Raw genomic sequence first — 25239 nt, forward strand, 5'->3', positions numbered from 1 at the left:
ACCAATGAGGGCAGTATAAAGCTGTTGCCTTGCACACAAGGATGCTCAGAATGATTATGGTTTCACCACCATTTTAAACTTGAAACCAAGATACACATTTATAAGAATGGTGTTGGTGGATTACTGGGTCCAAATAACTTGTAATTTTTAAAATAAAAAGTATGGTAACAATCCCTTTTATTCTACTATTTTTATTCTACTATTCATAACTGCAGCAACAGAAAGAACCAATTGATAATTCCTTGATGTGCTCTACTGACCAAATACAAAAGAAAAAATATAATACATGCCAGACAAGCAATTACTTTTCAAAAGGGGCAAGGCATCAGCAAAATCAAGCAGCAATCTTCCCCCCCTGCCCCCCCAAAAAAGTTCACAGAACACACACAATCACAAAAATCATAGCATAAAAGTTGGCATTCTAAAAATATTCGCCTTATTATAGTGTCCAAGCAATCTGCTGCCAATTATTAATGAACCATGTCAAGATGCAGTATTCCTTGTTTGACATTCAATTGAGAAACATTAAAATGAATACAATAAGACAAAGGAAATAAAACTGAAGAACCATAAAAATCAGTGAAATTTAATGAAATGTGGGGCAGCTAGGTGGCGCAGTGGATAGAGCACCAGCCTTGAAGTCAGGAGGCCCTAAGTTCAAATATGACCTCAGACACTTAACACCTAGCTGTGTGACCCTGGGCAAGTCACTTAACCCCAAATGCCTCAGGGGAAAAAAAAAAAGAAAGAAATTTAAGGAAATGTACATATTTAAAAATCCTATGTCCTCTCCAGAGAAAGGAAAGATAGTGTAATTATAATAGCTTCCCTTTGAAATTAAGACCACCAGAGGACAAAACTTAAAAAGAAAAATAGGAATAATGCATTTTCACTGGATATAGACAATGCAACTGTTTTCCTTGCTATAAATGTGACTGTGCTACAAAGCAGCATAATGGCATTTCAGATCACATGTATATGGTGCTGAAAGCTATGTGCTAAGGCAAACAAAAACATTAAGTAATACCTTCTTACAGATAGCTCGCAGCTTGAAAGCAAAAAAATGAAATGCAGAATGTTCATAAGAATCACAGCAAGAACAATTACCTTTCCATAAAACTGTTAAAAACACTGTGCTACTGTTTTTGGCAAGTTAATATGTTTAGTGCTAATATGTTACAAAAAGGGAAACATTCCATTTTCCTGAAGGTGGGCAAAAAACTTCTATGATTTCTTCTTTTTACAGGCACTCCAGTGAATTTTAGATTTATTACATCATTCAAGAATAAGTACAAAGAAGTAAAAACAAGAATTGAAACTAACACATACCTTTTTGTTAAAGGACCAAATTTTATCCCATTCCATGTTAACAACTGACCGTGAAGAGCCCTAGAAAAAAAAATTAGAACATTTTCCCCCAAATTTAGTTTAAGAAACAGAATAATAAAAACAAAACAAAACAAAACAAAAAACAGAAAAGCAAAACAAAACAAAATGAAACAAAACAAAAGAGAACATTATCATGTGCCCAATAGAACATCAGGGAGGATTCAAAATATATAACAAATATCAATTTAAGAAAGTATATATATATATATATATATATATATATATATATATATATATATATATATATATATATATTAGAAGAAATTTTATTCATAAGTGTTCATCTTTTCTTTACTTCCTTGTAAACCGTTTGTTCTCTGCTAGACATCTTATTTACTTGATTTTTCTCCCATTTATCCCTCCCACCCTCAAGCAAGCTACAATTAAGAAAAGATATATTTATGTGTACCTATGTGTACCTATGTAGATACACACCCACATACAGCCTGGAAATGTTCTTAAATATCAAATTGGAAAATGAGCTATTAAAACTCTAGCTCATAATTTTTCATGTTCTAATCCTGATTTTTGCATAATATAGGATAGAGAAGATAGAAAAGTAAACACCTATCAGTAAGACATATTTACAGGTTAATAGCCTTATTTCAGAGCAAAAGAAATGAACACAACTCACTTGGGCAGCAATAAACTGTTTGAGTCCCTCAACTGTCATCCCTCTTCTCAGCACACCACGTACTGTAGGAAACCTTGGGTCATCCCTGAAAAATGGTAAAGCATTAGTGATTCAAGAACTTCTGTTATATGAAGAGTTAGAATACACACAGGAACAGAATAAAGCTTTAAAAAAATATACATCATAATGAATTATATGTTGACTTCTGAGTCGATTACCTTATAAAAGTGGGATACTAATGAGGCCAAAGTAGCAGAATCATCAATAGATACCTCTGAGATTACTTGGTTCAACTCCTTTATATTAGAGATGAGGAAATAGGTCAAGAAAGGTCAATTGCTAAAGGCCATACAATTATTAACTGGCATATCTGAAATCTGAACCCAGGCCTTCCAATTTTCAGTCTAAAACTCCTTGTGCTATATACTGCCTCCCTAAGGACTCAATCACTCAAACCAGTTGCATTTTTATCTCTTGTAAAATGAATTGCATTGATTAGACAAATTGTATCTTCATATGAAATAATCATTACTATAATGAGAAAACACTAAAGACTTGTTCCAAAATGGACCTCAGAATAAGAAGTCCTTTTGGATTTCAAAACCTAAACCAATTTGGATTGAGGTAGTGTCTAAGAGGGTTTGTACTCAAATATGTTCTACTAGACAGTAATATCAGTTTCATCCACAACATGGATATGTACTTCACACAACAAATATATAAGTACTTAGACCTATCCTATTTAATTTAGGATATATGACCTATGTTAATCATGCCAAGAATGATCCTAACATAATATATGTAGCAGTCCTTGTTAAACAGATTGCATTTACGATAGTTCTATTTATTATCATCCTTAACAATTCACAGGACAATACCATAAAACAAAATGCATATATTATCTCTCATTTTATAGATGAGAAAAGATCAGAAAGGTTACTTTTTAAATAACATTCTCATTTTCATTTATTTACAAATGCCAAACTTTGCTGTTAAAATTTTTCTCCCTATTTTATTTTCTTTAAACTGTTAAAAAAAAAAAAAAGTTTTGTTGGAAGCAATGTAAATATATAGTGTAAAAACTAAACAATAAAAATTGTGTTAAATATATACATATATAGATAGATTTCTTTACCATAGAAATCATACATATATGGTGAGTAAACTGTATTCATTCACATGTTTTCCATCAATTCCAGATAACATAAAACATACCATCCGTCAACTAGTCCTTCATTGACAAACCACGTGAGCTTTCTTTTAGACAGCACAGTGTTGTTTAAATTTAGACGACTATATTCCCAAATATATGGTCTTCTTATGCCCAATGCTTCAATAATCCAATAAAACTGTTCATCTCTATCATGATATTCTGTTGTCCTCAGAGCATGTGTAACACCTTCAATGCTATCAACTATGGGGCAGGCAAAATCATATGTGGGATAAATGCTAGGAAAAAAGAAGGAAATTTTTTTTATCAACAAAAAACATCTTTACTACCTTTATTCTAGATGAAAGAATAATATTAATTAAATGAGAGTTCTTCCTAAATAATGGATTGGATAAAAATAAACATAATTTCTTGATTTCCCAGGAACCCAAGCCATATTTGCTCAAAAGTAATCATTTTTTGAGTGTTCAAATTCAACTTATCCTCAATATAAAGCAGTAAAATGAACTTTAGTTTTACTTCTCACTTCTGTCTCACTTAGCAAAATCTATAATAATGGGCTAGTACTTTTATTCCTTGATGTGTTATATAGAATCGAAACAAGCAATAACTAGCAGGTACCATGTCATTATCATTTAAGAAAGCTGTCATTGATGTTCTCTAGTATTACTATTCCAAGCAATTCAGCCTTGTTAAGATTAAAGATCTAAATGACTTCATCAATCAGGAAGAGAAAAATATTTTCATCCCAACATATGAAATGATTAAAAAACAGGATAAAGTAAATAAATTTTAAATACTTCTTTTGAAAACTTTTATTAAAACAAAAATCTTTACCAAATGATTTTAATTTGAACTCTATTAAAACTTAAAACATTATTATTACATTAGAGTAGCCAAGCACAGAATATTAGAGAAAATGTGTAAGTAATAATTCTTGAATTTTCAAAAATAATCAAAATGGGGGTGTGAACACATTTATAAGATTTCCAAAAGCAATCTTACAAAACTAAAATCAATAAAGCAAATAACTCTACTTTGCTCCCTATCTTTCCATAATACAAATTATAATATTAACTAATACATTCAAGAGATATATTGCTATTATAATAGTCCAGGCAAGAGATTATATGGGCCTTGATATGACTGAATAGGAGAAAAGAGGGAAAGGGAAAAATTAACTCTTTGTTGGATTTCTGAAAAATCAAATTCATTCCATGTTAATTTCATTTTAATTTTTTACAATTTACATATCCAAGGAATGAATAATTAGCATCTTAGTAGCTCCCTTCCAGATTTAAAGCAAATAAAGAAGGAAAAGGAAAATGAACCAAGTTTGTATTATTTGTATTTTATTCCTCAATTTAATTTTCTTAACTCTAAAAATCAGAAACAAATAAAGGTTTTTAGTGAAGGTCCCCTAATCTTTCTCAGTATTAGTTAGAGAAATATGGATGTGCTTCACTAAGAAATATAAACTAAAGGATACACTAAAATAACTCACTACAGATATTTAGGTGTTACTTGATATGAAAAAGGCATAAGGAAATACTCTGAGCATTAAAGAAATGAACTTACTTGTATTTATTTCCAGTTCGTGGGTGTGGTTGAATTTTGCAACGGTAAAGAGTTGGGTCCCTCATGCACCCATTATTACTACTCATGTCAATTTTTGCTCTTAAGCAGCAGGTCTGACCAAATGGAGTTCCTTTTTTCATTTCTTCCCACATTTGTAGATTCTTCTCAATGGCTAGTGAATAAAGATATGCAGTTCAACCAAAGCATTACTAATTTGACTCAAATTTCTTTTCAAATACTACCAACATATTCCATAGTATTTCAGGTTTTTTACAAAAAAGAAAAAAGGAGAGTTCATAAAAATGATTTATATCACATCAATATGAAACTAAACTGTTTCAATCTCTGATACTGAGGCAGATACTTTTTCTTTTTAGCATCAGATCATGTAGACAGTCCTAAGAGAGACCTTAGAAGTCATTTTAGTCCAAAGAAAACTAAGACTCAAGGTTAAGGAACTTCTTTGAGGTCATACAGGCAGAAAGCATTTTTAAGTTATTCTGACATAAAGAGAAACTTAATGCATTTGAATTGAAGAATACATTCAAGGTAGCAATGCTATTTTTAATAAAAGAAAAGACTAGTACATTTCATAAATGAGGAGCAAGTTAGATGTATAAAGGACCAAATGCATCTTACAATTGTTCCTATGTTTCGATTCCATCCTCTGTTCACGTTCTGCTTTCATTTCTTCTGCAGGGGTATCATCTACGTAAGCTTTTCCTTCCTGAATAAGTTTCTCTGCATATTTCATTATTGTTTCAAAATGATCTGATGTATAAGTAAATTGATCTGGCTTGATATGCAACATAGCCACATCCTCCAAGATAACCTGAAATATGAAACCCAAACAAACTTCAGTTTTATTAGTCCAAGAAACATACAAAGTTACTATCACTTTTAATTGAATTTCCCTTGATTAGCCAAGTACTGATACAAGTGCTTCTATTAGTATAACCAACAGAAGAGAAGCCATAAAGGATACAATATATTTGGGCCCCTGTTACACAGCTTGAATAAATTAGTAAACTAGAAGGGACTATCAAGGTCATTTAATCTACTTCCATCATCTAATTGATGATGAGAAAATTGAGGCCAACAGTAGAAAAGTAGATTTCCCATGGGTTATACAGGAAGAGCAAAGCTCTGAATTTAGGTCCTCTGACTCCAAAATTAAGATTATTTGGCAGCAGGTTGCATGTACCTTTGGTTTCTAATGTTTATTGTGCAACAAGAAAATGATATTCACACACATGTATTGTACCTAGACTATATTGTAACACATGTAAAATGTATGGGATAGCCTGTCATCGGGGGGAGGGAATAGAGGGAGGGGGGGATAATTTGGAAAAATGAATACAAGGGATAATATTATAAATATATATATATATATAATAAAAAATTTAAAAAAAAAAAAAAAAGATTATTTGGCAGAAAATTAAGTAATATCCAATGAGTGAAAGAAGAGAAAGAGAAAAGAATGTCAGGAAAAAAAGTAAGAAATGTTTACTATATTACCCAACTCATTCCTTTCTGACAAAGACAAGACCTCATGACAGGAATTACTAATTACTCTGAACAATTACTGAGTATCAACTTGATAGAAATGAGTTTATCTCTCTCTACCGTGAAGACATGAAACTTCTGAGCTTTTGAACGAAGATGACAAAAAAGATACTGGGAAACTTTCACATTTTTTCACCTAGTTATTGAGGGTTTTGTTTCTTCTTTAAAGCAATTTTCCATTGAAAGCAAAAAAGTATATTATATAAAAAGGAATGCAAAATTCTATTTCTTATCATACTTTGCATAAAACATAAAAGACTTGAAAAGAAATGGAAAAATAAGTTATGTGTACTTAAGTTTATTATATCTCCACCTGAATTTGAGAAATATAATGTGGGAAATAAAATGATAAAAGGACTGGCATCATTTAAATTTAAGAGCCATGATAAACACTAGGTCAGCTCTAATTTTAATAAACTTATCCAACACTACACTTAATTTACCTTTTCAAAATCTTCCTTCTCTTTTTCTGGATTTGTGTCATCAAATCTCATGATTAGTTTTCCTTTAAAGTTAACCTGGTAGTGCTGGTTTAGAAGAGCAGCTTTTGCATGTCCAATATGTAAGTAACTAAAATAGAAACATTTCAAAGAAACTTCATTGACATGTTTTTAAAAATTACTTTAAATTAGCAGACCCCTTTGAAGTACATGAGAACAAGCTTAAAAAAAAAACTTTATAAAGGTTAGTGTGCTTATATTGTGATCATTCTAATAAAAAATATATATAAATATACATAAACCTTAACAGGATTAACATTATTAATATAATATTATTAACATTAAATAATATTATTAAATTAAATATATGCATTTTTATTAAGAAATATGTATATAAACATTATATACTTACTTTTTGAATTGATACAAAAAAAGTAATTTATAAAAAGTTGGAGGCATATTGCTAACTTCACTCCCACCCAATATTGCATGTAATTATAATTTGATAGTACTGACATAGGCTGCCTATTCTGCTGCTTGTCCAGTATTAGGAAGCAAAAAGACTTATTTGATCTGTTCTTCACCTTTTGGAAACTGACCACAAAGAAAAGTAGAACAAACAAGAACCACAAATGGCAAAGGATTTTTCTTATTAGAAATTTTAGTTACTAACAGACACTTTCATCCTAGTCATTATATCTCATTCATCTTGAAAATAGAGCTACATCTATGGACAGAATCAGCTACACCCAGAAAAGGAACACTGGGAAATGAGTGTAAACTCTTAGCATTTTTTGTTTTTCTCCCCAGATTATTTTTACCTTCCGAATCTAATTCTTCCTTTGCAACAACAACAACAAAATTTGGTTCTGCACATATATATTGTACCTAGGACATACTATAACATACTTAATATGTATGGGAATGCCTGCCATCTAGGGGAGGGGATGGAGGGAAGGAGGGGAAAAATTTGGAACAGAAGGGAGTACAAAGGATAATGTAAAAAAATGCATATGTACTGTCAAAAAATGTTATAATTATAAAATGAATAAAATAAAATAAAATTAAATAAATAAATGAAAAGCCTGGACTTCCAGGAGATTCAGAAAAAAAATTAAAAAACAGAGCTACATCTGAATAGAGATGACTATCACTACTGGCATTATCCTATAAAAGACATCTTGATAGGCAGCAAATAATGAATGAATCATAGAAGATAAGAATCAAAGGGACAAAATCTTTATTATACTAGAACAGTTTTGCAACCAAAGTTCAAATTGGAAACAGTTGCAATTCTTCATTTTCAAAGTTTTCCAATATTTTAAAAATCTGCTTGAATAATGTCCCTCATTTTTTTTTTTTTTAAACCAGGGGGAAAAGCATCAATTTAGAAATGAACTCATCTAAAACTGCCTCTGGCATATCTTAATTTAACAAATATGTTTTATATATATTAACTTATAACGGATAATTTTTTTAAAAGTTGTATTTGACTTATTTGATCTTAATCATGCAAATGATTCCTAACAACATTAGCTTACCCACTGGCCTCAGGAGGGAATCTGACCACAACCTTGCCCATCTCTGCACCTGGAAGCTCAACAAATTTTCCAACATCCTGTTTCTTTTCAGTTGCCTTAAAAACAAATGAAAACTTACAGTTAGCTGTTTTGCCCATTCAACCAATAAAACCACTAGTCTGTGAAGTACAAAATCCTCTCGGAGAAGAAAATATGCAATAAATCCAAAGTAATTCTGTTTAACATCACTCAAATCTTATTCACAGTAAAGCAGTACCAAATAACTATAATTCTGCTTACCACTTTGATTTTTGGTGCAGCAACATTCCATTTGGTACCAACTGACTGAAATGCACGTTGAGCTTCAAGAAAGCCAAACCAGCGTTTTACATGAAGTGGAGCCATATTCTCTTTCAACTGCTCTTGCCATTTATTATTTCCTGTAAACAAATACACATTTTAAACAATTCACTAACCTTGCTATTTTAAAATGACTCAACTTAAGGCAGCTAAATTAATGAAACAGTACACCTCTAATGGATTGTTAAATCGTAGACTATTTAAGACATTGTGACATTTTTGCTATGTTTATGAAACATGCATGATTCAGGAAAGTTATGAGTCCAGCAGTATTTATTTAGCCCAACTTAACTTTTTTTCCCATTCTATGAGGTCCCCACAATACACACCAAACCAGCATGCTAATGAGAACAATTCTGAGAATAAGGTAGCTTCTGCTTATCTCCTCCATCAGACTTTAAGCAAGCAGAATTATACCATTCTTTGTATTTATGCACCTGGCACAAAGTAGGCACTTAATGAATACTTACTAATGGTAGCTCAACTAATTATAAATAATCTTGACCATTAAATTTTAGCAGTATTAACAACAAAGTTAAATACTAAAGCACTGTATTAAGTAAATATGTATTCTTTAATTTCTTTCTAAACAATTAATCTTAACAAATAATCTTAAATCATTTTCTCAGATATGAATAACTCGTCAGATGCTTCTATGCCATACATAGAATAATAATAATTATTATTATGCAATGCTTCTAATCATTCTGAATGTACTCCTAGCTACACTAAGGCACATTTGGTAAAAATCACAGGCACATTGGTTGCTTAAGACTTTAAGAGAGGCTGGGAGATGTGCAGCAAGATGGTGCAGTGGATATAACACCAACCTTGGAGTGAAGAGGACTGGAGTTCAAATCTGAACTCAGATACTCAACTTTCTAGCTGTGTAACCCTGGGCAAGTTACTTAACCCCAACAATCTCACAAAAAAACCCAAAACAAGACTTAAAAGGTCTGTGATGTTGCCACTATGTAGATTGTCAGTCTTCGATGTCTTAGAAAACAGTAGTCCTTGAGTTGATCTAGTTAAAAAATCCACTTGACTAACTTGTTGGTGAGTTTCTCCACACTTGTCCTTGAGCCCATGTTCAAAGGCTTTTCTTCTTGGTAGGCTTTCATAAGAGTCAGTGTTCTACTAGCATAATCTAGGTCAACTTCAAACCACTTTCCTTTTACTCATACTTTTTTTTCATTCCCTTCTAATTATGTATTTATTTCATGGTAGATCAAAAGTATCTAAGGATTTCATTGTACATCTGAATAGTCAGGAATATAAAAATTTCAACATCTAGTCCAAATCTGGAAGGTTGCATTATTAACATCTCCTTTAACAGGAGTTTGGTATTCATCACTTTGTTTTTCATCTTTTTGTTGATTTGAAAAGGAGAGTAGAGAGAAATTACCAGAGGTAAGAAAAGCAGAGAGAGGGGAGCAAGTGAAGTACCTAGTTAAGGCCATAAGAAAAAGTGAGGATCCCACTGGAGGAGCTATTCATATATCTGTTACACACACACACACACACACACACACAGTTTTAAGAACAAGGGGTATCTTTTTTTGTTTGTTTGTTTCTCCCAATTAGATGATTACAGGCTGACTGTTATTGTTCTGATTGAGGTGTCTTGGTGTGGCACTGTAGGGGCCTCTCATATGATATACATTGAGGTGTCTTGGTGTGGCACTGTAGGGGCCTCTCATATGATATATATATATATATATATATATATATATATATGATGGTGAAATTATTGCTTGAAAAATTATTAAATAATTAGCCTAGAAAATCTGAAATGTTAATGTGGAAAATAGCAAAATACTTTTTATGATGTTCATCAAGGTAATTTTCATTTCAAAGTAAAAAAATCCAAAATATTATACCTTAAATTTTCCTGTTAACAATGGAATTAAAAATCTGTGAAGAAATGATTAGTTAATAGCATGAAGTAACTGAAAATTTAAAGTGCTTAAAAAAAAAAAAACAGATATACCTTTTAATGTGGCCCAAACACACAGGTCTGCTAAGCTCAATGAGTTTCCAACTAAGTATGTTCTTAGTGACAGACAGTGATTAAGTTCACTTACTGCTGTATTAAACAATGTACAAGAAGATAATTTTGTAACACTGAATTCCAACCAATGGTCAATCTGGCAAAAGAGAAAAAGGAAGAGATAAGACTGTTTGATATTCCAAAACTTATTATTTGTTTAAACCATGACAAAGAAAGTCTAGCTAACAAAGGCAATTAGACAGTTAAGATTTTGTGAGCTCTGTTTTTTATTTAGAGAAATCACAGTAGCGTTGCTTACTAAATATCAGACTATTATTACAAGAAGGAGCACGGAAAGATAACTACTCCTTGCTTCTAAATAGCATAAATCTCTAAGAAGTTATCACTGCAAAATGGACCTATCTACACAAATTTAACAGAATTCTTATTAGTAAAGGACTTTAAAATGATCTGACCTTAAATTTCACAGTAAGAAATACAGAATCAAAAATGAGGAGAGGAAGGTAGAGAATATAGCAAGGAATCATTAAATCCAGAAGTCATAAAAATCTCATCAATAATGCCAGAAATTTTGGCATGAGTCAGTGACTTTCTGAATATCTATGATGTGCTAAAAGTATTTTATGCTAATTTATACCAAATGTTTTCTTGTGCTACAAGAGTATTCCCTTAACTTTTAAACTAATTTTTAAAAGAAAGTGTTAAATATCAAACAACCATGTTAACAAGTTATCTATTATAAAATCTTAACTGGATCTTTACTAAAGTAAAAATCCATTATACCTCCTAATTGATTCTCTATCCTATTTCTCATAGCTCATCCAAACCTTCTCTTTTTGACCTATTAGAGCAGAATATTGTAAATATTCTCAATTCAGGTCTTTGTATTGGATTTTTGTATTTTTTTTCTTTATAGTGAAAGAAAGCTAAATCTGCGAGGGAAAATAAAAAAAAAACAACTATAATACAAAGACAAAAGGCATTAGTAAGATCAGTAAAAAACATCAGTATTTTTAGAAGAAATGGTAGGAAATAGAAAATCCAAATACAAATAGAGTAATTAGGGTAGGAGGAAAGAAATGGAGAAACAAGAAAAAGTCACAAATTCAATATTCCAGATGTTATGATTCTAACTATAAAAATGCTACATCAAATAAAAGCAAGAATAATGAAATTCTCAAATAAGTATAAATGCAAGCTAATAAAAAAATCACAAAGGATTGTTGATGACTTACTTCAGTGTGCTCCATCAGGTTACAGCCATACAACCCAGCTGAAGTTGCAACTCTAGCCAAGTAGCGAAGTATAGAATTCACGTCAGTGAATGTAACATTGCTACAAGTAAGAAAACGATGTTGTGTTAGCCATTTGGCTACCACCAATTTGAAGATTTGTTATGTGAACAATTAAGTAAGATAAATTCAACTAATAGAATCATCTTCTTCACCCTCTACATTTCACTCTACTCTGCTTGACTTTGTTTTGAAACAAAATTAAATTTGTTAAAGTTTCTGTAATGTGCCCCAGGTGTGCCAAATAAAAAGTCATGGCCCTAAAATCTGTTGCCATAATCATCTGTTGATTCCAGGTATTTAATGGAATTTATTACATAACAATTTCTCTGTGTCTATATAGCATGAAAATAACAAAACAGTCTCTAGGAAACTAATTTTTATATAAATATGTGTTGAAAAATATAGATGTTTATGTATTAATTATGAGAGGCAGTGTATCACAGTGGATAAGGATCCATCTTCAAAAACAGGGAGATCTGAGTTCCAAGTCCCACCTCTTACATATATTGGTTGTGGGATACTGAGCAAGTTATTTAACCTCTCAGTGTCCTAGAAAAACAGTGTCAAAGTTAAATAGAAAGGTTGTATAATGACTTAGAAAACCAAATTAGCATCATCTATATTGTATTCTATTTTTATATTTTGTTAAATGTTTCCCAATTACATTTTAATCTGGTTCAGCTTTAGTGTGGGACAGCTAGGTAGTACAGTAGATAAAGTGACAGGTGTAGAATCTGTAAGACTCATCTTCCTAAATTCTAATCCAGTCTCAGAAATTTAATAGCTACGTGACTGTGGTAAAGTTACTAAACCCTTTTTGCCTCAGTTATATCTGAAAAATGAGTTGAAGAAGGGAATGGCAAACCACTTATCTATTCCAAGAGAAGGGACCACAACGAGTCAGAAACAATTTTCACCACAACAGCCCAAATTTTGTTAGTGGCTTGCAGTGAGTTCAATGCCTCTAATCTACACAGCCCTCCAAAACTAAGGACTGAAGGGAAAATAATCAAAACTTTGCTTTATTTTTACCAGAAATGTCCTTTGTATACAGGGGTTGCTAGGACTTATCTTCTGTGTCAAAATAATTTTTAACCTTCTAATACCTAGATCAAGTGATTATTTTTAGAGACTATGGCAAATCAATCATTCAACTATCTAACAAATGAATAAGCAGTATGTTGTAAGAGTCTACCCAGCACAAATCCCTATTAGAAGGTTATAATTTATGGCCTGAATTAAGGATCTTGAAATGTTAAAATAGCACATAAATATATGGTATATGTATTGTGGTTTCAAACAGAACACTAGATTAAAGATTACAACCTTAGAACACTCTGAAAAGGTTTGCCAAACCTTAAAAGCAATTCATCCCTAAAATTATCTCAAAGAAAATAGATTCAAAAGCCTACTTGTTAAAATGAATTTAAGAACTATTTAACTAATAACTGAAGAATGATCAAATTTGAAATACTTCAAATGATTTTTCAGCTAGTACCTAAATAAATTAGTTTATTTTTTGGTGTTATGGAATCCATTTACTCCAAACCATCAATTGTGAAATAAGTTTAGCTGATGTTTCTTAAATTTTATTTCCCATTAAAATGTACCACTGTTATAAGAAATCAATTATGTAGCCAATACATAATGAGATGGTGTTGACTGTCAACATAAAGTGCTTCCTTTCCATTCTAAAGCTATTACTGCTTCATTATTAGCAGCAATCTCTATCCTCATGATGTGGTTTAGCCAGTTTTCCCATTGGAAAGTTTGCTGAAGGTCAAAAAGTTAAGTCAAAACATGAAAAGGGAGTGTTAGAACTGGAGTCTAAGAGACCAGGATTAAAATTCCCCAACATAGTCACTAATTATGAAAGTATGCCACTATCTCTTATGGACCCACTTTTTATCTTTATAGGGAAAAAATTTTACCAGCAATCTTTCTCACATGGCTCAAATTAAATAAACAAGGTACACCACAAATCTTAAAGGAATATAGTGCCATTATTAATAACAACAAATAAAATTATATAATTATAAAATTAAAGAAATTCTAGATATGAATTAGTGGGATATCAGAAGTTAGGAGATGAAAATCTTTGAATTTTATAAGTATGGGTGCATAAGATTACTCTTAAGGCAACTGAACCATAATCTTTTTAGAAATATAATACATCTGATAGATATGGCCATTTTCAACAATGAGATAAACCAAATCAGTTCCAATAGAGCAGTAATGAACTGAACCAGCTACACCCTGCAAAAGAACTCTAGGAGATGATTATGAACCACTACATAGAATTCCCAATCCCTCTAATTTTGTCCACTTGCATATTGGATTTCCTTCACAGGCTAATTGTACACTATTTCAAAGTCCGATTCTTTTTGTACAGCAAAACAACTGTTTGGACATGTATACATATATCGTATTTAATTTATACTTTAATATATTTAATATGTAATGGTCAACCTGCCATCTGAGGGAAGGGGGAGAAGGGGGGGGAAAAATTAGAACAAAAGGTTTGGCAATTGTCAATGTTGTAAAATTACCCATGCATATATTTGATAAAAAAAACTATTAAAAGAAAAAAAAGAAACATAAATACAATTCAAACATTTAGAGCATTGAAAGATTTAAGATTATTTTAAAATTCTATAAAGCAACAACAAAAATTAATAGCTGATTTAAAGAATTGATCAATGCAAAATGTTTTGAAAGTTAAATTACTCATTAGGAAACATGCAAACAAAAATACTAACTATGAAAATCACAAGTCATTTTTTCTTCTAGATTCTACATTATTCTATATTCTGAATTCTATATCATGACCCTTTTGGAGAGTCTGTACTGATTAATTATAATGGTCAAGAAAATGCATACTGTTGACTTGTTTTGTATTTATCTTTATATCCTCAATCTCTTCATTTACATGGCTTGACATAGGAGATATGCTCTGAGAAGTCGGAAATCCTATTTAATGAATCTGTATGTAACAAATATGTACGTACATATACAACTTTTTAATGCTGTGATCTTTAAATTAAAGACACCAAAACACATCTAAAATTGATCATGAATAATAAAATATCTTTATAAGAGAGATATGAAAAAATACCTCATTTTATTATGCTGAATATATGAACTAGAGTAATTATAATCATGTTCTACAATTAAATGGCACTATGAAAAATGAGTTACATGATTTTAAAAGAACATTCAAAAGGGTAAATCTAGAAGTGATATCTCAATATATTTCCATTTGTTGTTTTCATTGTAATTGTATTCCTTAATATCATCTCTAACAATCAAGCAACAGAAATCAAGCATGCAAAAATAACTTCTTTTAATTCACACACCCAATTAACATTTTTTAAATGCTAGTCTAAAAAATGAGGGCAGAAATGTAAAAATTACTTACTCAGAAACTCGAAGGATATTCTCTTTTCCTTCATCAACTGAAATTTTGACATTGTCTTTAACGTGTTCTATTGTCAACAAGGCTCCTATAAACAATGGAAGAAAATTTAAAGTCTCTTCATATTAGGTCACATTTATAGCCTGAATCATCAAACTTTCATATATTGAAAGGTTCTCTAAACAAATATACCCAGCAAAAGGGATATTCTTTAAAAAGGACTTTTACAAAACAGTCTTTTGTCTTAATGGAAAGATAAAATACACCAACAGCTCAGTCAGGAGCACTTGCTTCTAGATAGGCATTTAAAATTAACTTTCTTTTTATAGGAGGCAAGGATGGCTTAGAACATGATGAAACACAGTGGTTACTCCTATGTTTCTTAAGTTGGATGACGTAGTCAACTGTTCTTTAGAAAAATAACACCTGAGTTCTCATAGAACTAGCTTCCCCTAGAATAAGTAATTTTAGAAATGAAAGACTTGTATGTCATCTCAGTGCTATTCAAAATTGTGAGAGTATTTGGCATAACACAGAAGACACAGAAGACAATGTGATACAATGAAAGTGCTGGATTCTAGTCAAAAGATTTAAGCCCAAACCCTGTCTCTGTCATTCACTACTTGAGGGATTTTGGGAAAATCATGGGCCTTCATTTCCTTAAATGTTAAATGAGAGATTACATCTATGTGACCTTAAAGTTTCTTTCATCTTTAAAATCTGTGTCTCTAAATATATAAGTAAAAATCATTTTAAAAGACAATAGAATATGCATTGGCTAAATTAATATTCAGAGAAATGCAAATTAAAACAACTCTGAGGTACCATCTCACACCTCTCAGAAAGGCTAAGATGATAAGATATTGGATAAGTGTTGGATAGGATGTGGGAAAATTGGGACACTAATACATTGTTAGTGAAGTTGTAATGATCCAGCCATTCTGGAGAGCAATCTGGAGCTATGCCCAAAGGGCTATAAACCTGTGCATACCCTTTGACCCACCAGTGCCACTACTGGGTCTGTATCCCAGGAAATCATAAAGGAGGGAAAAGGACCCATATGTGCAAAAATGTTTGTAGCAGATCTTTTTGTGGTAGAAAAGAATTGGAAAATGAGTAAATGCCCATCAAATGAGGAATAGCTGAACAAATTGTAGTATATAAAAGTAATTGAATATTATTGTTCTATAAAAAATGATGAACAAGCTGATTTTAGAAAGCCTGGAAAGATTTACATAAACTGATGCTGAGTGAAATAAGCAGAACCAGGAATACGTTGTGCACAGTAACAGCAACAATGTGAAATGATCAACTATGAAAGAGTTGGTTCTTCTCTGAAGTTCTATGATTTAAGGCAATCCCAACAGACTTTAGATAGAAAATGCCATTTGTATCCAGAAAGAAAACTATGGAGACTGAATATAAATCAACACATGCTATGTTCACTTTTTTTTTTTCTGTTTCTTCTAGGCATTTTCCCCTTGTAGTTTTTCCCTTTTGTTTTGATTTTTCTCTCACAATGTTTCATAAAAAAGTGTATTTTTAAAAAAATAAATGTATACATATAACCAGAAAAAAAAGTAAAACAAAACAAAGTAAAAACTAAGACTCATAAAAAGACATGATAGAATTTATATTCAAAGAGGCATAAATCAGTGGAATGTCTTAAGAATGGGTTTCTGAAAAAAGATAAAGTGGTCAAATAACTTGTTTTCTTCAGATCCATGAATTCATAAGTGTAGAGAACCCTCAAGCATCAATGCAGAACTGTAAACGTACTGCAATTTAAGATTTTAATGAATTTTGAGTTACTGAGGGAATGAATGTTTTAGGATTATATAGATAGCAAGTATCAGAAGAGAAACTTAAACCTAAATCTTTCTAAGTCTAGAGTAGGCTCTCTATTGATTATTCAATTCCGACACTCAAAAGATACCATTTCACAAAAGCAGCACAAATTATCAAGTCACATGAGAAAGCTTCAAAATTTCTAATAATCAAAGAAATCCAAATTTAAGAAACATTGACACAAAGTTCAGTAGTTATTATTAGAGTTTTTGATAATTTAGAAAATTTGAACAATGTTCCTCCCAATGTCAATAATATAATTAATGCCTAACATTCCTATAATTCCTACAATATACCAGACACTTTACAAATACTGTATTGTCATTATCTATCCTCATTTTTTATCTGAAGAAAGAGGCACGAAGGTTAAGTAACTTATACAGGGTGATAAGGCCATTAAATATCAGAGGCTAAATTTGAATTCAGGTCTTTCTAAGTCCAGTCTGCCTACTCTATCCATTATGCTAATTCCAAAAGATCCACTGGACTAATAAAGAAGTTTAAAATGATAAAATATAATGCTGGCTAGGTTGTGAAGAAAGGAACATCATCTTACCAGTAGTATATGGTACCATAAGGCATAATGGTATTATACAATGAAAGCTATTAAACTTAATTCACCTTGAGCTGGTGATCACGTTAACTAGAACTTTCCTTATGACTGTTACTAGTGGGCAAAAAAAAAAAATTGGTGGTTAAGCAAAGATATCCATAATAGCAAAAAATTCTGAAATGATGTATCTGGAAATATGTCCAACCAAGATGATCAGAGTGGTAGCACAAAGTTTATAGATGGCAGGTCCTGGATTAGGATGTAGGTCTTTTGATGGAAAAAATAATAATAATAATATAAAGACTACTGAAATTGGGTTCAACTCTAACCTCTAATGCTTCCCACCTATATGACCTTAGACTAACTCCCTTAGCTTCACTGAGCCTCAGTTTTCTAACCTGTAAAATGAAGAGGGTTCATTAGATACCCTCTTTCACTTCTAAATCTCTAATGCTAGGACTCTTCTGATCAAATCTCCTTATGCTTGTAACTGATATCTTTCTATTAATTTCATTATTAATAATTTGTTAATTAAACAAACATCTGCTGAGTTTCCATGTAAAAGGTACTTATGAGGAAGACAAATGCATTTAATTTGCCAGAGTATATTAAATGATGAAACGTATACCATCATGTTACTTTTAAGAATTTGCACTATTAATCAGACAGTGCAGTTGTAAGAATAAGCACTAACTCAATTAAACAGACATCATTCAGATGTCTGACTACATAAAACAAATTTTTAATGCTATATACTAATTGTAGTCTCTAAATATCTAATTTTAGAGGAATTTGAAACATCAATTTTTTTCCTTTCAAATTACATCTAAGATAGTCCCATTCTCATTTAGGTATTCTCGTATGTATCTCAGCAACACTTCATGTTAAAATAATTTCCAAGAATTCTGCGTAATCAAATATGGAACAAAGCTGGAACTCTATAAAAGAATTAAATAAACAAAACAGCTAAAATCTCCTTGATATAAATGACTGTAATGAATTAAAGCAATAGAAAAAGTGAGAATATGAACAATAATAAGTCAAGGATCCAAAAAGTCAGGCAACAAAAATCTTTTAGAATTTCTCCCCAAAGAGAACACAAAAGACTGAAAGAAGATTTAAAGGTAAGGATCTTACCTTTAATAAGGATCTTATTTAATATTATTTAATAAGGATCTTATTTCTTCAAGAGAGTATCTTACTTAAATCAAGTTTGTATTTATTAGTACTACTATTAAAAACATTATACCCACATAAGATCTATTAGCAATATCTTTGTTCTTAAAGATTTAAAGCCTAACTTATATTTTAACATATTTAACATGTATTGGTCAACCTGCCATCTGGGGGAAAGGGTGAAGGGAAGGAAAGGAAAAGTTGAAACAAAAGGTTTTGCTGGAAAATTAACTATGCATAAAATTTTTGTAAAAATTAATTTAATTAATTAAAAAAAAAAGATTTAAAACCCCAAAAGAGTTAACAATGTCAAAACTAATTTGAATATGTATATCTCATCAGCTGATCAAGTCCAAAATTTAGAAGAAGGGTGAAGGGTGTCAATGAAGACTCAAAAAAACTTAACGATCTTATAAATTTTTGTAAAAACGATCTCTCTCATGCTAATTTCTGAAAGTTCATTATCCATGTTTGAATATAACCCTGAATTTAGTACAAACTAAAAACAAAGCAGGGAGGTGACAGGTCAGAACCTTACTACTTTTGCAGGATAAAGAAGTAAATGCACCTGCCTACAATATGACTGGTGTTTCAGGTACCCATTATTTGCAATAAATATGTCACCAGAATAGGCAATGATAATCACTTGCTTTGATTACATTTTCCAAGGGCAGTACAGCAAAAAGTCCAAAATAGAAGTAACAGAAATATGGGAAAACACAGTATTTTGCTGTTTGTTTTGTGGGGGAGGGAAATCCCATTCCATCTTCTCCAATATTCTGCCCCTTTTTATCATCTCATTTTTCAATCTCTTCCTGTCTATTGCTGCTTCCCTAATGCCTAACAAACATATCCATGACTCCTCAAAAAAATCCTCACTCTATCATCATTAGCTATCATAAAACTTCCTTTCATGACTAAACTCTTTGAAAAGACTGTCTACAATCAATGACTCCACTTCTTTTCTTCTTCCCTGTTAACCTTTCACTCTGGCTTTGGATCTTTCAAGTAAAATTGCTCTCTAAGTTAGATGATTTTTTAATGGCCAAATCTCAATGGCCTTTTCTTGTTTCTCTTTTTTCTTGACCTCTCTAAAGCCTTTAAGCAATCCATCGCCTTTCTCCTTGATCCTTTTCCTCTGCAGGTTGTCAGGATACTGCTCTCCTGGTTCTTCTATCTAACTATTACTCAGTCTCGTTTACTGGATATTTTTTTTAATAGTTTTTATTCACCAGATCTATGCATGGGTAATTTTACAGCATTGACAATTGCCAAACCTTTTGGTCTAATTTTTCCCCTCCTCCCCCCTCCCCAGATGGCAGGTTGACCAATACATATTAAATATGTTAAAGTATAAATTAAATACAATATATGTATACATGTCCAAACAGCTGTTCTGCTGTACATCATTTACTGGATCTTTATCTAGGTGTCCCCAGATAATCGTGGCCTCTGCTTTTCATCAACTTCATCATCTCTCTGCAAAAGATTCTCATATCTATTTTTAATCAAGTCATAGTCTCAAATCTCTCAGATATTTATTGCACATGTCTTAAACTAAACTTATTTTTACCCCCACCCCCCAAAATCCACTCATTAATTTTCCCATTACTACTTTAAAACACACTGTCATCTTTTTAGCTCTGCCTCCTATCATAAGGTTCCGGCTAAAATCCAACTTCTAGAAGATGCCTTTCCCTCTTCTTCGTCTTTCCTTCGTTGATTACCCCCCAATTATATATCGTGTTTTCACTTAGTTTGTACTGTACCATAATGAGCTCCTTGGGAACAGGGACAGGTTGCATTTTTTTATAAAAGTAATTCTTTTTCTTTTTATCCCTTAGCTTGGAATGCCGGCACTGAATGCCTGGAAAAGGAGCTGCCTGAAGTAAAGCAGGAGTAAATCCCATCCAACAACGTGTGGTTTCACCAGCTGAGGCGGTCCGGGCGCTCCCAGGCTCGCAAGAGCCATTTTAAATGGCACGGGGGAGAAAATGCAGTGGCGACGAGGAAACTACTTCCAGCGCAGAGGGGACGGAAAGGAGACAAACCACGTGTTCCCCGGGTTCGAGAACTGGTCAGGGATCTCCTTACCAGCAACGAAAAAGTCCCCCAAAGGAAAAGTGAGGCGCCCCGGCCTAGCTTGGAGGAGGGCAGGGGCTGGAAGAAACAACATCTCCGGCGGGTTTCAGGTTCCCGGGGCGGGGGAATACCCGCCCTCTTAGCCCGGCCCCAGGGTCCTGGCCAAGGCCTTACCGAGAGGAGGGTCTACAGGATTCACCGTCAGACTCAGCGCCGCCATCTCCACCCGTCAGTGCTTCAGTCAGTATGTCAGTCCTGCCGGCCTCTAGAGAAGGACGCGTGGGAGACTGGAGGGTGAGACGTGTCCACGCCGCCGCCGCCAAGGCTCCTCCCCCCAATTCGGTCGGACACACCCAGTTTCAGCCCCCACTCTCCACCCCGTCCGCAAAGCTTCCGGTGCAGTGGCCAAATGGCCTCGGGCAGCTCCGGAACCTTTTACAGTCTCGGTCGCGTCGCAGGGTCCGCTTCCAAAAGAAGCACCTTGGACGACGGGGACCGCGTCTGAGCGTTCCTAGTCTCCCCTGGTCTGATGCGGCTCCAATCTCCTCGATCTCGCCTTCGCTTCTGCAGCCTACAGTTTCTCCGTCCCTTCCCCTGATGCCTTCTCCTTCTCTCCGATTGTGATTAAGAGTAATTATAGCCTGTATACACTATTTCAAAGTCCGATTCTTTTTGTTCAGCAAAACAACTGTTTGGACATGTATACATATATTGTATTTAATTTATACTCTAACATATGTAACATGTATTGGTCAACCTGCCATCTGGGGGGGAGGGGAAGGAGGGGAAACATTGGAACAAAAGGTTTGGCAATTGTCAATACTGTAAAATTACCTATGCAAATATCTGGTAAATAAAAACTATAATTAAAAAAAAATAATAATAATTATAGCCTGGCGCTTTAAGTTTAAGTTAAGAAGAAAACTTCAATTATCTTCATGGTTTTATCTCTCTTTAGGCTTTTAAGCATTTTTTTATTTGTTTTAGCTTCATGATTTTTGCTTTTCTTTGGAGAATCCATCTGTTTACTTTCTTTTTTTTTGCAGCTGATTCCTCTTTAGATAGGCAGTTTTTTCTTCCAATCTGGAAAGTGACATTCTTTTGATTATCAGTTACTATGTCCGCCACACCGCAATTTTAAAGGTACTTTTAGATGTTGATCATTATTAATCATGTTTAATTCTGTAGCTTTATGTAAAGCATCACACTCAGTAGATATTTCAGAGCAGTTTTCAGAAACATCGTAAGTAGTATTTTTAATTTTGGCACTTCGGGGGATCTTCCAGTTTCTTCTGATGTATCACTTTTTTTTTTTTTTAATCCTCGAATCAAAGACAAATTTGTCAGTTTCTTGTTGATCAAGTTTGCATTTTTTTTTCTTTTTTAGCATATGCCCTTAATTCTTGTAACAAATCATCAACATATAGTTTACACTCTCTGTTCAACTGCACTACGACCCTGAACGGGGTGGGTGGGTGGGGGGAGATAAATGTTCCAATTATAATCATTTTCCAGGAAACTGGCAGAGCTTTAAGTGGTATTAACAGTGTCGAGTATTTTAATAGCTTTAAGGTTTGCAAAATAATCTACATATATCTGCTATTCTGATCCTTAAAACAAGTCTATTATGAATTTGTGGCTTTCTTCAAAAGTTCCTGGTCTAATGTCCTGAGCAGGGGCGGAGTTTTCATGCTTGTCCTGTATGATGGATGAAGAAAGGCATCTAAGTACATCCTAACTAAAAATAGAACCAGTGAATGTAGCTCTTTTAAAAACTTAACCATACTTTTAGCGTTTTGGACCACTGACCTTCAAGAAATTCCTGTTGTGTTTTTTTTGTTTTGTTTTGTTTTTTTTTATCCAGGCCAGATCATGTTTGTAGAGGAACAAGAAAGGGCTTTTAGAAAAAGATTCATTTATTGTGATCCATCGTTCACACAGTGGAACTGATGATTCACTATTCTGATTCTGTTGGTTTTGGAAAAATAACAGTTATTATGGATCTAAGGAGGCAGATCCAATTATACCATGTAATTTAAGTGCTCTTTTGTAAGATCATAAATTTGTGTTTAACTGTTTATTTTTTAAAAATCATGTCCCCCGTTTGTACATATGCACTATGTATACTATTTTGCACAGCTGTTTGGCAGTTATGATGATATGTGTTGAACATTCTGCTGTAAAACAATAACTACCCAGAAGACTCTTTTAAAAAGCATATTGTTGTTTTGATGATGATGATGCTCATTTGAAAGAGCTGGGGGCAGAAAGGATCAGTGACTTGCTCAGTCACCCAGCCAATAAAAATCTGACACAACTAGTAAGAGGTTGAATATGAACTGGTCTTCCTCTTCTCTTGACCTTTCTATCTCTTTGAGCTCCCACATTTCTCCGTGCTGTCTTTCACAGCCAAATTAGGAGAAAAAGGGGCCCACTGTTTTACAGCCCACTCACTTCTCAATCCCGAGCAATTCGACTCATTACTTCACTGAGACCCTAACTTCTAAAATTCCGAATAATTTCTCCCCTCTTCCTATCTTCCCTCTTTTTTTTTTAAATTTTTTATTTTAATAGTTTTTATTTACCAGATATACGCATGGGTAATTTTACAACATTGACAATTGCCAAACCTTTTGTTCTAATTTTTCCCCTCCTTCCCCCCCCCCATGGCAGGTTGACCAATACATGTTAAATATGTTAAAGTATAAGTTAAATACAATATATGTATACCTGTCCAGTTGTTTTGATGTACAAAAAGAACCGTCTTTGAAATAGTGCACAATTAGCCTGTCCTATCTTCCCTCTTCAGAATGCTACCATCTTCTATCATCCAACTAGGTGACAATTAATTACTGCATATTCTTCACCAATCCTGCCTCTTCCCAATCAATTCAGTTGTCAGATCCTGTTATTTCTACCATTGTAACTACTCTTCTACACTCCCCCTTCTCTCCCAATACTACCACCCTGGGGCAGACTTCTTTGCCTCATGCCTATGCAGGTGGGTCTCTCCACTCTGGTCCATTCTCCAATCAGTTGTTAAACTGATATTCCTAAACTCTGATTATATCCCCTCTCCCCTATTCAATTAGTTCCAGTTGCTCCCTATTATCTCCAGGATCAAATACAGAATCCTACTTGGCTTATAGAGATACTCCATTTCCAAATGGGAACATTTTCATTGGTTATTCTCCTATGCCTAAACTCTCTCCCTCCTCATCTCTGCCCTTTAGCTTCCCTGGCTTCTTTCAAGTGAAGTCTCATCTTTTGTAAGAAAGCTTTCTGAATCCTCTTCAATGCTGGTGTGGGTCAATTTAATCTGGACATAGCAGCATTTGTATTTTTCTTTTTGCATGTTCTTCCCTATTGGATTGTAAACTCCTCGAGTTTGGGGACTGTCTTTTGCTTCTTTTTATATCCTCAGTACTTACCACTTATTGATTGTGCCTTCCCTGTTATCTCCAATTTATTCTATATAGCTTACTTGTACATGGTGTTTTTCCCCATTAGTTTGTAAGCTCCTTGGGAGCACAGGTTGTATCTTTCTGCATTTCTTTGAATCCCCAGTGCTTAGCACAGAACTTGGCATATCATAGGGATTTAAATGCTAATCTTTCAACCTGTTTCCTCATGTCAAAACTAGAAGTAATAATTCTGATTAGTCTGTTGAGAATTAAATGAGATATAAAGTCCTCTGTAAATCTTAAAGTGCTATGTAAATACTAGTTATTATTTTTATGTAGAATATATGCTATCCTGCCATCTCTCCAAAATACAGTTTTTCTGCCTAGATGGAGCTGGTGGCATTCCTTCATCTTATCTTAGAATTCTTATCTTCTTTCAAGGTTCAGCTGAGATGTCATCTCCTACAAAAAGTTTCTTGATTTCTTCTCTCCCTCATTCTTAAGTTTTAGCATTCTTGACCTCCTCAAAGTAACTTGAATTTACCTAAGTAAATAGTATATATACATACATATATATTATGTAACAAAGTAGAATGTAATCTTCAGGAGGGCCAGCACTGTTTTCATTTTTATCTTTGTAAACCCTGAAGCTTTTACAGAATCTTGCACACAGCAGACATTTAATGTCTACTAACCTGAAATTACAGGATTTGAAATCCCAGAAAGCTTTACAAAAAAACCAAAACAATTAGTTATATTATTTAGGTATGAGAAATTCAATATGAAATACAAAAAAA

At 33.0% G+C, this 25239-nt stretch overlaps 1 protein-coding gene across 2 annotated transcripts in view; it reads right to left on the reverse strand.

Annotated features, from left to right (window-relative positions):
• The window catches only part of EPRS1 (glutamyl-prolyl-tRNA synthetase 1), a 66008-nt gene extending 44590 nt beyond the window's left edge, over positions 1-21418 (reverse strand). Inside the window, exons 1-13 of one of the 2 annotated variants that reach the window (XM_074309193.1) lie at positions 21213-21418; positions 15383-15467; positions 11905-12004; positions 10649-10805; positions 8599-8738; positions 8320-8414; positions 6782-6908; positions 5412-5604; positions 4773-4944; positions 3239-3472; positions 2024-2108; positions 1330-1389; positions 1028-1048 (exon numbers count right to left, since the gene is read on the reverse strand). In XM_074309193.1, the coding sequence (XP_074165294.1) occupies positions 1028-1048; positions 1330-1389; positions 2024-2108; positions 3239-3472; positions 4773-4944; positions 5412-5604; positions 6782-6908; positions 8320-8414; positions 8599-8738; positions 10649-10805; positions 11905-12004; positions 15383-15467; positions 21213-21258 (1515 nt within the window). In that variant the 5' untranslated portion in view covers positions 21259-21418. The remainder of the gene's footprint in view (positions 1-1027; positions 1049-1329; positions 1390-2023; positions 2109-3238; positions 3473-4772; positions 4945-5411; positions 5605-6781; positions 6909-8319; positions 8415-8598; positions 8739-10648; positions 10806-11904; positions 12005-15382; positions 15468-21212) is intronic. The other variant, XM_074309194.1, reaches the window with a different exon arrangement.
• Between the last annotated feature and the right edge of the window lie 3821 nt (positions 21419-25239).

The sequence above is a fragment of the Sminthopsis crassicaudata genome, chromosome 4, assembly GCF_048593235.1.
Source record: "Sminthopsis crassicaudata isolate SCR6 chromosome 4, ASM4859323v1, whole genome shotgun sequence".
NCBI lineage: Eukaryota > Metazoa > Chordata > Mammalia > Dasyuromorphia > Dasyuridae > Sminthopsis > Sminthopsis crassicaudata.